The 15,195-nt window shown below is 38.5% G+C and overlaps 1 protein-coding gene across 7 annotated transcripts in view; it reads left to right on the forward strand.

Moving 5' to 3' along the window:
* N4BP2 (NEDD4 binding protein 2) overlaps positions 1-15,195 on the forward strand; it is a 154,218-nt gene that overhangs the window by 84,274 nt on the left and 54,749 nt on the right. For 3 of the 7 annotated variants that reach the window (XM_049631891.1, XM_049631892.1, XM_049631900.1), the window contains one exon: positions 306-9,929. The exons of 2 other annotated variants lie outside the window; for them this stretch is intronic. In XM_049631891.1, coding sequence (XP_049487848.1) covers positions 306-441 — 136 coding nt within the window. In that variant the 3' untranslated portion in view covers positions 442-9,929. Of the gene's footprint in view, positions 1-305; positions 9,930-15,195 lie in introns of those variants that run through there. 2 more of the 7 variants (XM_049631895.1, XM_049631897.1) reach the window with 2 other exon arrangements.

The raw sequence follows: 15,195 nt of genomic DNA on the forward strand, positions 1-15,195 counted from the left end.
GCTGTTGGAAAAATGGCACCAATAGACTTGCCTGATGCAGAGTTGGCACAAACCTTCATTTTGTAAAAAATACAATCTGTGAAGTGCAATAAAACAAAATGCAATGAAATGAGGTATGCCTTGTAGTTGTCTATCTGCCTGAATGCACAATATAATGCTTTGGGTTTTTTTTTTGGTAGTTTCTATATCCCAGAAAAGGATCTAATATATAGAATTGGATACTCAAAAATCAGTGGAATCAAAACCAGTTGAACCTACATCTGATCAAGCCTGTAGACCTAACAACCAACTTATATGAATTACAGAGAACAGAGGAATATGCCAACACCATGGGATGTAACCACCAAATACAGACTGTGGGATGCTCTTACAACACAGTTTCTTCAAGTAAATTGCCAAGGAAAACAAAAACACAGATGGAAAGGGAACCTATACTATTAAGACAGAAGAGGCATATCAACCAATTTGTGGACTTTATTTGTTCAGCCAAAAACTAAGTTTTTTTTTTATGACAGTAACACGACGATCGGCAATGTGAACACTGGACACTTAATTATATTAAAAGATTTATTTATTTACTTATTTATTGGATGATGATATTGTGGTCATATTAGGAAAACCCAGTTTCTCCCCCTCCTACCTTTTTCTCTCTTGTATAGAGAAAAACCCAATCCTTCCTCCTGTGTGTTTCTTTTCCGTGTCTCTTTATAATTCACACAAAACACCTTTCTGGTCACCAAACATTGGAGTTTTTTCCCCATACCAAGCAATTCTCTGTGACACAAGTTGGGTGTCTACAGTTCAATTAATTCTTACACTATCTACCCAGAGATAACATCAGATTCTACAAATTAAGGGTTCAGTCCCACAAGACTGTCTCCCCCACTTCAGGTGCTAGTCACAGGTAGTAGGTCCCTAGGTTACCCTCAACTTCTGTCTGACTTGGCTATTAATCGGGGGTCCCCATAACCTCCTCACAGTTTTATAAATTTGCTAAAGTGGCTTACAGAATTCAGGGTAACAGTTCCTTATGTTTACTAGTTTATTAAAGGATATGATAAAGGAGACAGGTGAACAGCCAGATGAAGAGATACATAAGGTGAGTTCTGGAAGGGTCCTGAGTGTAGGAGCTTCTGTCCCCATGGAGTTGGGGTGCATCACCCTCCTTGTTTGAATGTATTCATCTACCTGAAATCTCTCCAATATTGGAATTTTGTGGAGACTTTCTCATGTAAGCATGATCAGTTATTAACTCCCATTTCCACCCCCTCTCCTGTCTCTAAGGATGAGGGCTGGGACTGAAAATTCCAAGCTTCTGATCATGGTTTGGTCTTTCTGGTGACCGACCCCTATCCAGGATCCTACCCCAGAGTCACCTCAGTAGAATAAATGTTCCTAGTGCTCTTATCACTCAGAAATAGGGGTTTTAGGAGCCCTATGTCAGGAATGGAGTCAGAGACAAGTATTAGAACAAGAGATGCTCCTAGTGTTTTTATCACTTAAATTATTAAAAGGGTTTCAGGAGCTCTGTGCCAGGAACTGGGGGCAGAGACCAATATGTTTTCTATTATCTCAGTGATTATATTTTTTATGTTGAAATACATAAAATGATGTGGTATCTAGGACTTACTTGAAAATAAGATGAAGTGGGTGGAAGGTACTTAGAAGATTGGCCTAAGTTGGTTAATGTTGAAGAAGTTGGAGTTTATTAGTCTGCGGTTCTACTTTTAACATATATTCAAAACTCAATAATAAAAAGTATTTTATTTATTTTAGTTATCTTTTAATGTTTATTTTTGAGAGACTGTGGGTCTGTGAGTGGGGGAGGGGCAGAGAGAGAGGGGGACAGAGGATCTGAAGCAGGAGAGCCTGATGCAGGGCTTGAACTCACAAACTGTGAGTTCATGACCTGAGCCAAAGTTCAACGCTTAACCAACTGAGCCACCCAGGTGCCCCAATAAAAAGTTTTTAAAAAGTTGGTAGAAGAGCTAGAGAAATGAATTCTAGACTTGGCTTAGGGAATGACTTCCAGAACACTGTGCAATTAACTGCCTGCCACGTCTGCCGTAATTGAAAGGCCACCATGGCACCAGTACCACCACTCTCAGCATACTCAGAGCTGGTGGCTACACACCAGAAAACTTGCTGAAAACCCTGACCTCACCGTGACTTGACTTTTTATCAGAATGAGACGTAGCAGTGGATAGATGCCTCACTTCTTACTTACTTCTGCCTCCCACATTTCATGAGTATATCTAATTGCTGCAAATTATTTTGTATCCAGATTTTACCTGCCAAAGGGGTCTAGGAAATGTAGTTCTAGACTTCCCAGTCTCTACAGCACAAAAAGCCTCATTAGAAGAAACTGGAGCCAGAGGATCAATTATCAAACGTCCATATTTACAACGCTGATGGTACTTGTCAAATCAGGCACTAGAAATAAAATGGGTTGATACAGTTATCACGAAACCCTTGTATGTCAGCTGGGGTAAGTGTATGCCAGGGGTTACCACAGGTTCAGGATAAACATAGCCTATTTTCAGGAGCATTGATTGTATTCAATGACAAATTATGCACATTATTATTTAATGTACCTTATTTGTATATTATTAAAACAAAATGGATAAATTGTGGATAAGAATGGGAAATTTTGCATTCATTTTTAAGATAAAACAGTAGGGTCAAGGAGATGAACCTTTATGCTTTTTACTTGGACTTCCTTTCCTCAGGGTAATGGCTTTCAAACTTTAGTGTACATAAGAATCATCCACAAAGGGCTCAGTGAAAATACAGATTTCTGCCTTGCTTTAAACTTCCTAAATCAATCTCAGAAGGTAGGGCCCCATATTTTCAATAAATACTCCAATGGTTCTAATGCAGGTGGGCCACACCTTAAGAAATGCTACTCTGGGGGCGCCTGGGTGGCTCAGTCGGTTGAGCGTCCGACTTCGGCTCAGGTCATGATCTTGCGGTCAGTGGGTTCAAGCCCCACGTCGGGCTCTGTGCTGACAACTCAGAGCCTGGAGCCTGTTTCAGATTCTGTGTCTCCCTCTTTCTCTGACCCTCCCCTGTTCATGCTCTCTCTCTGTCTCAAAAATAAATAAATGTTAAAAAAAAAAAAAAAAGAAGAAGAAGAAGAAAGAAATGCTACTCTGGCAGGATAACCCATCACAAAAATTTTATTCTTTTTTGGCTACTCTAATGTTCCTTGGTTTCTACCCCAATCCTGTTTTGCAGGTCCTCAACTGTAATCAAGTCTGCCAGGGACACAGAAAGAAACCTGCACATTTTTTAGTTTACATGCAGCAACTTAGGTGATCCTCATCAAAATCCATCAAGGGACATTGAGGCACTATATATATATATATATATATATATATATATATATATATATATAATGACATGATGGAACCAGGATTCAAATCAAGGCAATCAGGCTCCAAAGCCTGTGCATTTAGTGATGCTTATTAGCTCTCAGCAATGGTCAGACTTAAAATTTATCAAGGAGAAAACCAAGATACATTTTACCTGGTCTGTCACAGTAAACTAATGAACCTTACTGCCCTCACTGGCAGTCTCTTCAAGGCCCTTTAAGCCTTCACTAATTATCTCCTCAAAGTTCTTCCAGCTTCTGTCCACTGCCAAGTTACAAAGCTACTCTTGCATTAAAACTTTTTTGTTATAGCAGAACCCCTCTTTGCTACCAAAATCTGTATTAAGCACCTATTGATATGTTAAAAAATCATTTCAAAATTTTGTGGCTTAAAACAACAAAAATGATTATTCTCAGTTTCCCAGGATTCTTGGAGTGGCCTAGCTGGGGTCATTCTGGGCTGAAGTCTCTCATGAGGTTGTAGCCGAGATGTGACTCGGGGCATCTGTCTGTTGAAGGCTTGACTGGGCCTGAGAAACTCACTTCCATGGTGATGGCTCATTCACATGGCTTGTAAATTGGTTCTGGTTGTTGGTTATCTTCAGTTTCTTCCTGTGTGGGTTTCTCCATAGGCTGCTTGAGTGTCCTAGGGTTGGACCTAGTGTTGGAAATCTTACACCACTATTTTTGCCAAATTCTATTTGTTAGAACCCAGTCGCTAAGTGCAGTCTACTTTCAAGGGTAGGGGGGATTAGTTCTACTTTTTGAGGGAAAGAATATTAAACAATTTGTGGATGTCTTTAAAAATCATCATGTCTCTCATGTGCCAGGCACCACTAGGTACTTAGCGAATGTATCCAATATAATCTTATAACCACCCTGTGGAGTAGGTATTATTGCACAAATGACAGAGGTTGTTGGCCTATGCAACACATATTCTTATTATCATGCTTTTTTTTGTTTAGGTATCCAGTGGCAATGTGCTTAGGAAAGCTTGCCTCCTCTCTAGCCCCAGAAAGTGAATTATGATTGGTCAAAAAGGCAATCATGGTAATCCCATTTCCCTTTGCCAATGATTGGCTAAAGGGTGGATATATGACCAAGACAAAGGAACCTAAGGAGAATTCTAGAAAGATTCTAGAAAGATTTTCTTCACTATTACAGCAAGGCACATGGGAGGAAGTGCACTCTTCTTCAGCAAGACTTGGTGTCTGTATGTGATGCCTGGAATTGCAGTCACTGATGTTGTAACATGAAGAAATACACGTAAGGCCCAAGTCAATGTGCTAAGGATGGTGGAGCAGAAAGAGGAAAGAATCTTTGTTCTTGATGACATCGTTGAGTCACTGAATTAACCCTGGAACTGATTTTTAGCCATCTTATTAAAGGAGACAGTAAGCTACTTTTAATTGGATTTTCTGTTACAGCTGCAAGTGTCCTAATGGATATACCCCTTTCTATGGATAAGGAAACAGATGTTCAGAGAGATTACGTTGCCTGCCCAAACTTTCCCAGCTAATAAATAGCAGAGCCAGGTTTTAGATCGAGAACTGCACATCCTAAACACCTGGTACTTGTTTATTGTATCAAGTGATTTTTCTCCAACAATTTTCAGAAGGGAGGAGAAACAGAGACACCAGTTGGGTTATGCAAGGTTAGTGATTGTCAAACAGGTATGGCAGGGAGTCAGTGTGGAAAGGAAGGGAGAAGGAATTTAGGGTGCTGTATGTATAAAGTTGAAATGGTTGATTGTGAGGTACAGACTGGGTAAGGAGTCAAGTGGAATCTAGAGGGGCTGATAGATTGAGGAAATGGAGGTGAATAGTGAAGGTATCATGGAGGTAAAAGATTCAGAAAGTGCTGGGGAGAGGGAAGGTAGAAGGAGGTTGTAGGAAGGGAAAGAATACCAGAGTTCAAGATATTAGGGTGTGGATATTTGTTCCCAACATAGTTTGATTTGTGGCTGAGCATGGAGATGATGATTATCAGAGTGGAGAAGGTCACAGAAGTGATATCAAATTTCCGGATCATCTATTTTATGTACATACTAGGACGGGAAGGTGACAGGCAATGAAGTGGAAGGGAAGATTGAAAGCCATCTGCCTAAAGTATGGATGGATTAAAACATGTTTTCTTTATTTGCATGGTCCCCATCCTTCACACTGATAGGATCTGACTCAACACAGCTCCACTTCGAGGAAAGATTTATAAGGATTATTTTGCTTTAATCTACTGTTTTGCACATATTGGAGGGATGAGATGGATGGGGTCATCAGGAGGAGCTGAGAGGATTATGGGAAATGAATACTTTCCCAGGTCTTTCTGAAACAATTTGCAGTAGGATTTCATTGTTTTGTTAGAAGCCACTTCTTTCCTGATCATTTACCCATCTGGATATATAAAAACCAATGAAATATACTTTAAAAGTTATCCACTATTTTTGATTATCTTGGCTTGTATATCTCTGTTTGTATAAACAATTGAGAATTGATGGCCCTTGCCTGAATCTCTTTGCTAAGATTCTGAAATGGATGGGGTTGTGTAGCAGGAAGCTCTCACTGTCTTTTTAGGATCTGGGCTAAGTGTTTCTTTTCATTGTTCAGTCTTTTCTTAGGTAAAATTAATTTCTTTCAAAAAATTGGCTACTTAGGATTCCTATTTTTAAAGTAACATTAACTTTTTCTGACATTCATGAAATGAAACTATTAGCTAGAATTTCTGAATATAGTTTCTCTTGTGGCCTTTTTACTTTTTGGTTCTTGTTCTTGGAGTCATGTTAAAAATTTTTATTGTAAGCTAATCACATCTTTTTAGGAAGTAGGCAGGATATAAATAAATCAGTCTATATATTTAAGGGGAAAAGAAGTAAGGTGCAAAAGTGTATTTACATTTTTGTGTTTTTCAAAAAGGATATATATAGTGGTGCCTGGCTGGCTCAGTCAGTGGAGCATGTGACTCTTGATCTCAGGGTCGTGAGTTTAAGCCTCACATTGGATGTAGAGCTTACTTAAAAAACAGTAAAAAAAAATTTTTTTAAAGATACATGTAGATACATCTGCCTATATACTATACATCTCTTTCTAAACACACACACACACACACACACACACACACACACACATCAAAAAACTTATATGAAACACTTGTATTTTATACAACATAAATTATATAAAACATAACTTTCACAAACATCTCTTTAAGTCTGCATTTCCACAGTCTTTCTGTCTCCCACCCTCTCATATCCTATAGATACCCCAAAGGCTCTGTTTCCCCCTTTTACCAAAATCCTCTCTCATCTTTGCCAGTGCTAGGCCTCATCTACCACCTCGCTACCTTTCTTTCCATTTCTTTTTTCTTTTTTTCTCCCTGTAGTGAGTAAGCCTGCGCTTTTTGGATGTAAATCTCCAACTTCTTTGCTTCTTCATTTATAAGTCCCCCAATCCTATTTATCCCATCTGTGTAATGAGGCAATGGGAGGTGGGAAGGCATCAGGGTGCAAATGTCAAAATTTTTTTTCTGGTAGGTAGGAGGATGGAAAGAAGTTATGGATACTTCCACAGCAATAATTTTTGTCCCTGTTATACATGAAGAACTTCTGAAAGGTTTTGTGAGGAAGTGTGAAGAGCAGGTTACCTTAGGGGTGGGCCTGGGGAGTCAGAGATAGGAGAGGGAGATTTTACTTTCATTATCTGAACAGATTAAAAAAAAAAACAAAACCTGTGTATATATTGCTTTTTAAATATTTTTCAGGGGCGCCTGGGTGGCTCAGTCGGCTGAGCGTCCGACTTTGGCTCAGGTCATGATCTTGCGGTTCGTGGGTTCGAGCCCCGTGTCGGGCTCTGTGCTGACAGCTCAGAGCCTGGAGCCTGCTTCGGATTCTGTGTCTCCCTCTCTCTCTGCCCCTCCCCTGCTCACGCTCTGTTTCTTCCTCTCTCTCAAAAATAAATAGACATAAAATATTTTTTAAAATAGGCATAATTCAATTAATAGATGCATATTTTAAAATACAGTACAAAAAGCCAAGCTTGATAGAGTGGATTATCTAGTGTGCAAATGATATGCATATTATTATATTTCACTTTAGGTTGCATTCTAGTACCAGATGTTATAATCAGATAGTTTAGCCGATGTCGATGATGATCCAGTATTATTAGGAAAGACATTAATATACCTTTCAAATTCTTAAATGGTTTCTTTAGCTGCTGGAAGAAAGAGGACAAATCTAGAGATCTAATAGGAGTTCCAGAGTAAATGACAAGGGAAAAACAAAATTTAATAGATGCAAATTTTCCTGAGCCGAATGAAGACTTGTTTTTGCCATTGAAAGTGCCAAGGGCACACACTTAAACATATTCTTTGAAAAAAAATTTTTTTAAATTTTTTAAAAAATATTTTTAAAGAGAGCATGAGCAGGCCAGGGGCAGAGAGGGAGAGGGACACCCAGAATCCAAAGCAGGCTCCAGGCTTGAGCTGTCAACACAAACTGTGAGATCATGACCTGAGCCAAAGTCAGATGCTTAACCCACTGAGCCACCCAGGTGCCCCACACTTAAACGTATTCTGACAGAATTCCTGATTCCCACAGTTGAAGAGAAAAATCTTGTAAGTTTCTAGACAGAAAGAAGAAATTATTTACAAAGGGAAAAGAGTCAGACTAGCATCAGACCGTGGAATAATGTCTATCCCTAGTAAGAGAAAAGGAATGTAACCCAAGAGGTTGGTATCTTTCCAGCCTAGCACCATTCACTTGCCAAGGGGAAAGGAACACAGAAATGTAATGATTCCAAGAATATATCACTCAACCCCCACCCAAGGAAACTGTGAAAAAAGAGCTGTAACTAAACAACAAATTAATGAGAATAGAGATCCCAAGAAAGAGAAGGTGAAGTAGAGAGGAAAAAGTGGTGAGTGAACACTGAGCCTTGCAATATACATGGATAATAATGGAATGACTGGGACTATGTATTATATGTGTTAAATAAAGACTCTTAAGATAAATGGGACTCCACTAATAAAAGCCTGGAAGCAAAAGTTGTAAAAATTTTCACCAAAACCCAAAAGGTAAGGTTGGGAGAAGGAGAGTGGAAAGCAAAAGCATTATAGAAGTATTATCTTACTAAAGTGGAGGGAAAATATCCAGAGATAGACTGACATGATGGGGAAATTGTATCTTTTCAGAGAATAAAAAGGAAGATAACTACTAATGGAATAGGAAAGTATGATATCATTTTGAAATTAATAAGGGGAAAAAGAATAAATTATAGCTTTTTAAAAATTTTTAAATTTTTTTATTGTTTATTTTTGAGAGAGAGAGAGAGAGAGTGCAAATGGGGGAGAGGTAGAGGGAGAGGGAAACACACAATCTGAAGCAGGCTCCAGGCTCTGAGCTGTCAACACAGAGCCCGACGCGGACCGTGAGATCCCACGAACCGTGGGATCATGACCTGAGATGAAGTCGGATGCTTAACTGACTGAAGCACCCAGGTGCCCCAATGAATTATAACTTGATCATACTAGTAAATATAAACTAAGGCAATAGGGAAATTTATAGTTCAATAGTATAGTTATTATAGTTCAATAGTAAGCAAAAGCAAGAGAGAAGGAATAAAATCAAGAATGTCAGAGATTATATTAAATGCAAATGAGCACAGTTTTCGTATCAAAAGACAGAGACTGTCATATTAGATTAAAAGCAAACCTAGCTATATGTTGTCCATAGGGAACACTTAACATAATAAAGAAATGTTCTAAAATACAGAAATTGGAAAAGGAATACCACACAAATGCAAGTAAATAAAACTAGGAGAGGCAATATTAACACCAGACGGGTGGAACTATTAATGAACAGGAAGAACATTTCCTATGAAGGACATAGCATATGAAGATATGCATCAAACAACATAATTGCTAAATATATGTAAACCAAAATGTTAGTAATGTAAAGATAATTTCATAAAAATGAAATTAGAGTGGATTTGTACTATACTGTTTTCAGAAGTAGATCTAGTAGACAAAAAATTAAGAAATATACAAAGGCATATAATCAACACATGTAACTTTAGTAAATATATAATCTTACATTCTTTAAACAAAGATTAATATGTATTTCCAAATGGCCATTGACTTCTTACAAAACCAATCATAAACTTTTACACACACACACTAAAAATTTAAAAGTAGAGACTTCTACAGGTGACATTATCTGATGAAATTAGAAGAAAATTAATGAAATTAGAAACAAATTTTTAAAAGATAATTTAACCAATTATTTGAAACTTAAAACTACCCTCTGAAATAATTTCTTGATCAAATTAGAAACTGAAATTGAAATTGTAAGCTCTTTAAAGCAAAAAAAGGAAAACCCAGCATAACCAAACCTACAAGACCCATGAAAGCTGTAAGCAAAGATGAAAAATATAAGAACCCGTGTTCATCTTAATAAATTAGAAAAATAATCATAAAAGACAGAAGAGAAAAATTAATAAAAAAAGTCTTATATTAACGAAATGTAGAAAATAGTAGCAAAAATAAATGAATCAAGAGCCCCCCCCCCTCCAAATAAACCCCTTATGAACCAGAGGGTAAAAAACTAGTAAAAATCAAAATACGTGGCAATTCTGCTCTACAATTCTCAAGATATATATTCAAAGATAGTTATTGTAGTAATGCTTGTAGTAGGAAAAATTGGAAACAAAGTGAATACCTTTGCAAATGTAAGGATAAAACAAGCAGCATTATAGCCATGCTGTAAAACACTATACAGCTACTAGAAAGGACAAGTCAATTCTGTTCCAGTAATCTATTGTAACAAAGTTTCCCCCAAACTTACTGACGTAAAACAAGAATTTTATTATGCTCATGGATTCTGTGGGTCAGGGATTTGGATGAGGCAGAGTAGAGAGAAACCATGGGGATGGTTTGTCCAATCTCCGTGGTGTCTGAGGCCTCATGTGGAAAGCAGAAGTGTGCTTCATGGAAGAGATCTGGAATTATCTGGAGGCTCATTCACTTACATGTATGGCAGTCTGGCTTGTTGGCTGAGACCTTAACTAGAGCCGTCTACTAGAACATGGGCTCCCAGTGTAACTTGGGCGTCCTCATAACATGGTAGCTGAGAGAGGGAGGGAGGAAGAGGAGGAGGAGTGAGCAAGAAGGCAGAGGAGGAAAAGAGAAAGGGGAAGAAGAAGGGAGGGGGGAGAGGGAGGAGAAGAAGAAAGAGAAATAGGTTAAAGCTATATCATCTTTACTAACCAAGTCTTAGAAGTCAGATAGCATCACTTCTGCCACATTCTATTTGTCAAGATAGTCACAGGCTCACCAAAGTTCAAGAGGAGGGAAATAGACTCCATATTTTTATTTTATTTTATTTTTTATTTTTTTGACTCCACATTTTTGTGGGAGAGTGGCCACGTTCTGGAACAGCATGTGGGACAGGGTATATTGTTTTGGCTATTTTTGGAAAGTACAATTTGCCACAGATCTATACCAGTTAACTTCAAGAGCATTCCATGATATACTGTTGTTAAACAAACAATAAACTCAGTGTGTATATATGTGTATACACACACACACACACACACACACTAGATATAATTAATGAAATAATAAATGTTATATATACATTAATTAATTAATGAGTGCCCTCTGAAATTGTGGGTGACTGTCTTCCTTTTAATACTTTATAGATGGATTCTCTCCATAATGGTAGCAGTAATTCAGGATGGAGTATAATATATTTGAGAATCCTATTTACCACTAGAGGTCAGAAATTAGCCCATGAATCCTTTACAACTTATCAAGAGCACACTGGTAGTTAATGTTTTAGGCATTTTTCATTTGGTTCATACTTCTGAGGAGATTCAGAATACTAACCAGATACATTTGAGGTTTAAAGGGAACTCCTGTATCTTTTTCATACCAAATTTTAATAACTGGATTTCTTGGAGTCTTTAATCCACCCTCAATCATAACCTTAAATTACTAATTAATTAATTAATTTATTTATTTATTTTTGCCTACTTACTCACTGAACACACATACCATGCCAACATAAGTGTTCACTGTGGTAATATATTTAAAGATCACAAATAAAACAGAAAATGAACCAGGTGAACTTCTAGTAAGGATACGAACATGAGCTCAGCAGACCTCATCTGTTTTTGTGCTCTATAGGAAATTTTTTTTTTAAACGTTTCTTTATTTTTGAGACAGAGAGACAGACAGAGTGTGAGTGGGGAGGGACAGAGAGAGAGGGAGACACAGAATCAGAAGCAGGCTCCAGGCTTTGAGCTGTCAGTACAGAGCCCAATGTGGGGCTCAAACTCACGAATCGCGAGATCATGACCTGAGCCAAAGTTGGATGCTTACCTGACTGAGCCATCCAGGTGCCTCTGGAAATTGTTGACTATATATATTTTTTCAGCTGTATCTTTTTGACCAGATGCTACCAAATGAGATAATTTCCTGTTCAATAGCTATACCAAGTTATGCATTAACTTAAGTGATTGAGTTAATGTGTCATGAGCCATTTAAGACAGTACATCTGATTTAAAGTATCCTCATTTTGTTCAGTGATGTCTTTTCTACTTTAGTTCCTCTTTGGTGTATTGGAAAGTGATTGAAACTAGGGAACAAGTGATATAAAATATATTTTTCACATGTTTACAGTTGAGAGGTTTAAATATTTTTTGGTATTTGAGAATTCAGGTTTAATATTTCAGAAAAGCAGATTGTCATTTTATTTGGTGGTGTCGAACTTAATGATTTTACCAGATATGTGGGGGGTTGAGAGAGGCATTTAGGTATGTTTAGCCTATCTTGCTGGGTTGCGTATTTAAAGGACTGGGCTTCTCCTTTTCTCAGGCTGTCTTTTGCCCTTGGCAAAAGCCCTCCAAAGTGAAGTGCCAGGACATGCTATCATATTGTTTGTTGTTGGACTAACCCTGCTGCCAGGAACGAGACAGGAAAACAGGAGCCAAGCTCAAGGAGAAGGCTGCCAATCTCCTTGGAAGGAGGAGAGTGCCATCTTGTACGTTACCTATTGTTGCTGTGATTGGTATCTCTGATATCTTTGCTCCCAGGGATGGTGCTGAGTGATAGTCCTCATGCAACATGGCCAGAGAAGCTGTTCAAGGCTGTCTGATGACATTTAGGTTTAGCTTTGAATTATCTGTTAGGTGGGTATTATGGGTTGAACTGTATCCTTTCAAAATTCATATGTTTAAGACCTAATTCCTAGTACCTCAGAATGTGATCTTACTTGGAGATACCATCTTTACAGAGGGAATGGATCCTAACCTAATACACTGGTGTCCTTATCAAAAAGGGAAATTTGGACACAGAGCTGTGCATAGAGGGAAGACAATGTGAAGAGACTCAGGATGAAGATACCATCCACAAGCTAAGAAGAGAGGGGCCTGGAACAGATCCCTCTCTCACAGCCTGCGGAAGGAAACAACCCTAGATACCTTCCTTGATCTCAGGACTTCTAGCCTCCAGAATGGAGACAATAAATTTCTGTTGTTTAAACCACTCAGTCTGGGGGCGCCTGGGTGGCTCAGTCGGCTAAGTGTACAACCTACGGTTCGTAGGTTTGAGTCCCGCGTCAGGCTCTGTGCTAACAGCTCAGAATCTGGAGCCTGCTTTGGATTCTGTGTCTCCCTCTCTCTCTGCCCTTACCCTGCTCATTCTCTCTTTCTCTCTCTCTCTCTGTCAAAATAAATAAATGTTAAAAAAATTTTTTTTTAAACCACCCAGTCTGTGGTACTTTGTTAGAGCAGCCCTAGTAAATCAATACAGTGGGTATAAATCAGTTCACTCAGCTGTGTGTGTTTAAATCTGTGAGTGTCATTTCATGTACCCTTCCCAACAGCATGTATTATCATATATTATAACCACCCAATATCCAGCACAAGGTCTAACCATGTAGTATTAATGTTTGTTGACTGAGTGAATGATTATATCAAATCTATGATGTTCCAAAGCTGAGAACTTTTTAGTCATTTTGCAAAAGCACCACCCAGTATTCCCTGTAGAGGTATCTCAGAGTATGTCCAGGTGACGCCTCCTTGATGTTGCCTATTTGCTCCCCTAGTCTCCCCCTACCCCAGAATAAAGGAGGGACCCCACCTATATCTAGTTCTACTTTCACCATCAGTAGAGGCTTCTCTTCCAGTCAGGCCAACTTCCCTCATCTCAGAGGGGCTGGTTTAGGAAACGTGTCTGTGTTTCCATCTCAGTAAATTGCTCAGATCCTGGATGTGAACAAACCTTCATCCAAAGTTGCAAAAGGCGATTGGCTACCTTAATCCCATGGACTTTCTGGAAGGTACACCATGATGTCAAGGAGCCCTGCTTTTTATATAGTTGTATGAGGACTCAGATGTGACTTCTCCCATGTTAGGTACTATGGGGATATAGCCCCTGCCCTCAAGGACTTGCAGAATAGCAGGAAAGACAATAGGACACATGATTGCTATAGTATGAGGCAGCATTTATGATGAGTACTACATTAGAGATATAGGGGAAAAGGCTACCAGGAAGCAGAGGAAGCTTATTTTGGCTGGGACAGCCAGGAAAGAGGAAACTCCTAAACAGAGTTTTGACAGAGGGAGATGGAGGGAGACCTGTTCTGTGCAAGGAGACCATGCACAGATTCAAATCCTCAGAGTAGTGGTCAGGATATTCCTAACACCTTCCCTTGTAAAGTGAGCCTGAAAAGCTGACGTTCAGTGAGAATACATGGTGTGAGTGAACCAGTTAGCTACAGGCATCCTGTGTTCTCATTGCGTGGAGCCTTGGCCAGACTCTCAATAAATATTTTGAATATCACCAGTACTGGTAAACCAATACTTCCTTTTCTCTGAGAACTTTCTCCTCCCTTCCCCATCTTCCTTATTTCTTTTCTTTTTGCAGAACTGATTATAAGATATAGAAGGTACATATTTGAAGTTCTTACCTATAAACCTTTCTTGATTTGTTTCTGATTATAAATGCAATAATGTTTGTGAGAAAAATAGTGAAAACACAAAAACATTTATAAAGAGAAAAGAATTTTAAAATTCTCCATTAATCCCATTCAAAACAAAAATCTCCTAGCATTTTGGTGTCTTCCTGTCCAAACTTTTTGCTACATATATACATTAAACATATAAATAGTTAGAATCATATTTTATATATATTTTTGTATCCTGCACTTTGCAATGAAAGTTAAACCATGTGTCTTTTCTCATGTTATTGAAAATATTAGTTACAATAGTTATAAACATACTCCATAATGTGGATTACTATAATGTAATTTATTTTCCTGTCGTCTTACATTCACGTTGATCAGTTTTCATCACTGATACTGTGATGAACATCTGTCCTAATTTCTAATTATTTCCAAACTAGATTCCTAGATTCCTTTTCATCTTTTGTTATCTCCCCTCTTCTTTGATTAGATCCTTGTTTATGATTCAAGGAGCAGAGAGTATATAATTTCAACAAAATAACTTCCGAGGTGATTCTGTCAGGCATACCCCTGTCTCCCCCAACTTTGGTTAAGAACTGCAGGATTGGGGTGACTGGGTGGCTCAGTTGGTTAAGCATTCAACCTCAGCTCAGGTCATGATCTCACCGTTTGTGGGTTAGAGCCCTGCATCAGGCTCAGTGCTGATAGCTCAGAGCCTGAGGCCTGCTTCAGATTCTGTATCTCCCTCTCTCTCTGCCTCCCCTCCACCTCTCAAAAATAAATAAACATTAAAAAAGAAGATGAAGAAGAAGAAGAAGAAGAAGGAAGAAGAAGAAGAAGAAGAAGAAGAAGAAGAAGAAGAAGAAGAAGA

This window comes from Panthera uncia, chromosome B1 (genome assembly GCF_023721935.1).
Source record: "Panthera uncia isolate 11264 chromosome B1, Puncia_PCG_1.0, whole genome shotgun sequence".
Classification (NCBI taxonomy): domain Eukaryota; kingdom Metazoa; phylum Chordata; class Mammalia; order Carnivora; family Felidae; genus Panthera; species Panthera uncia.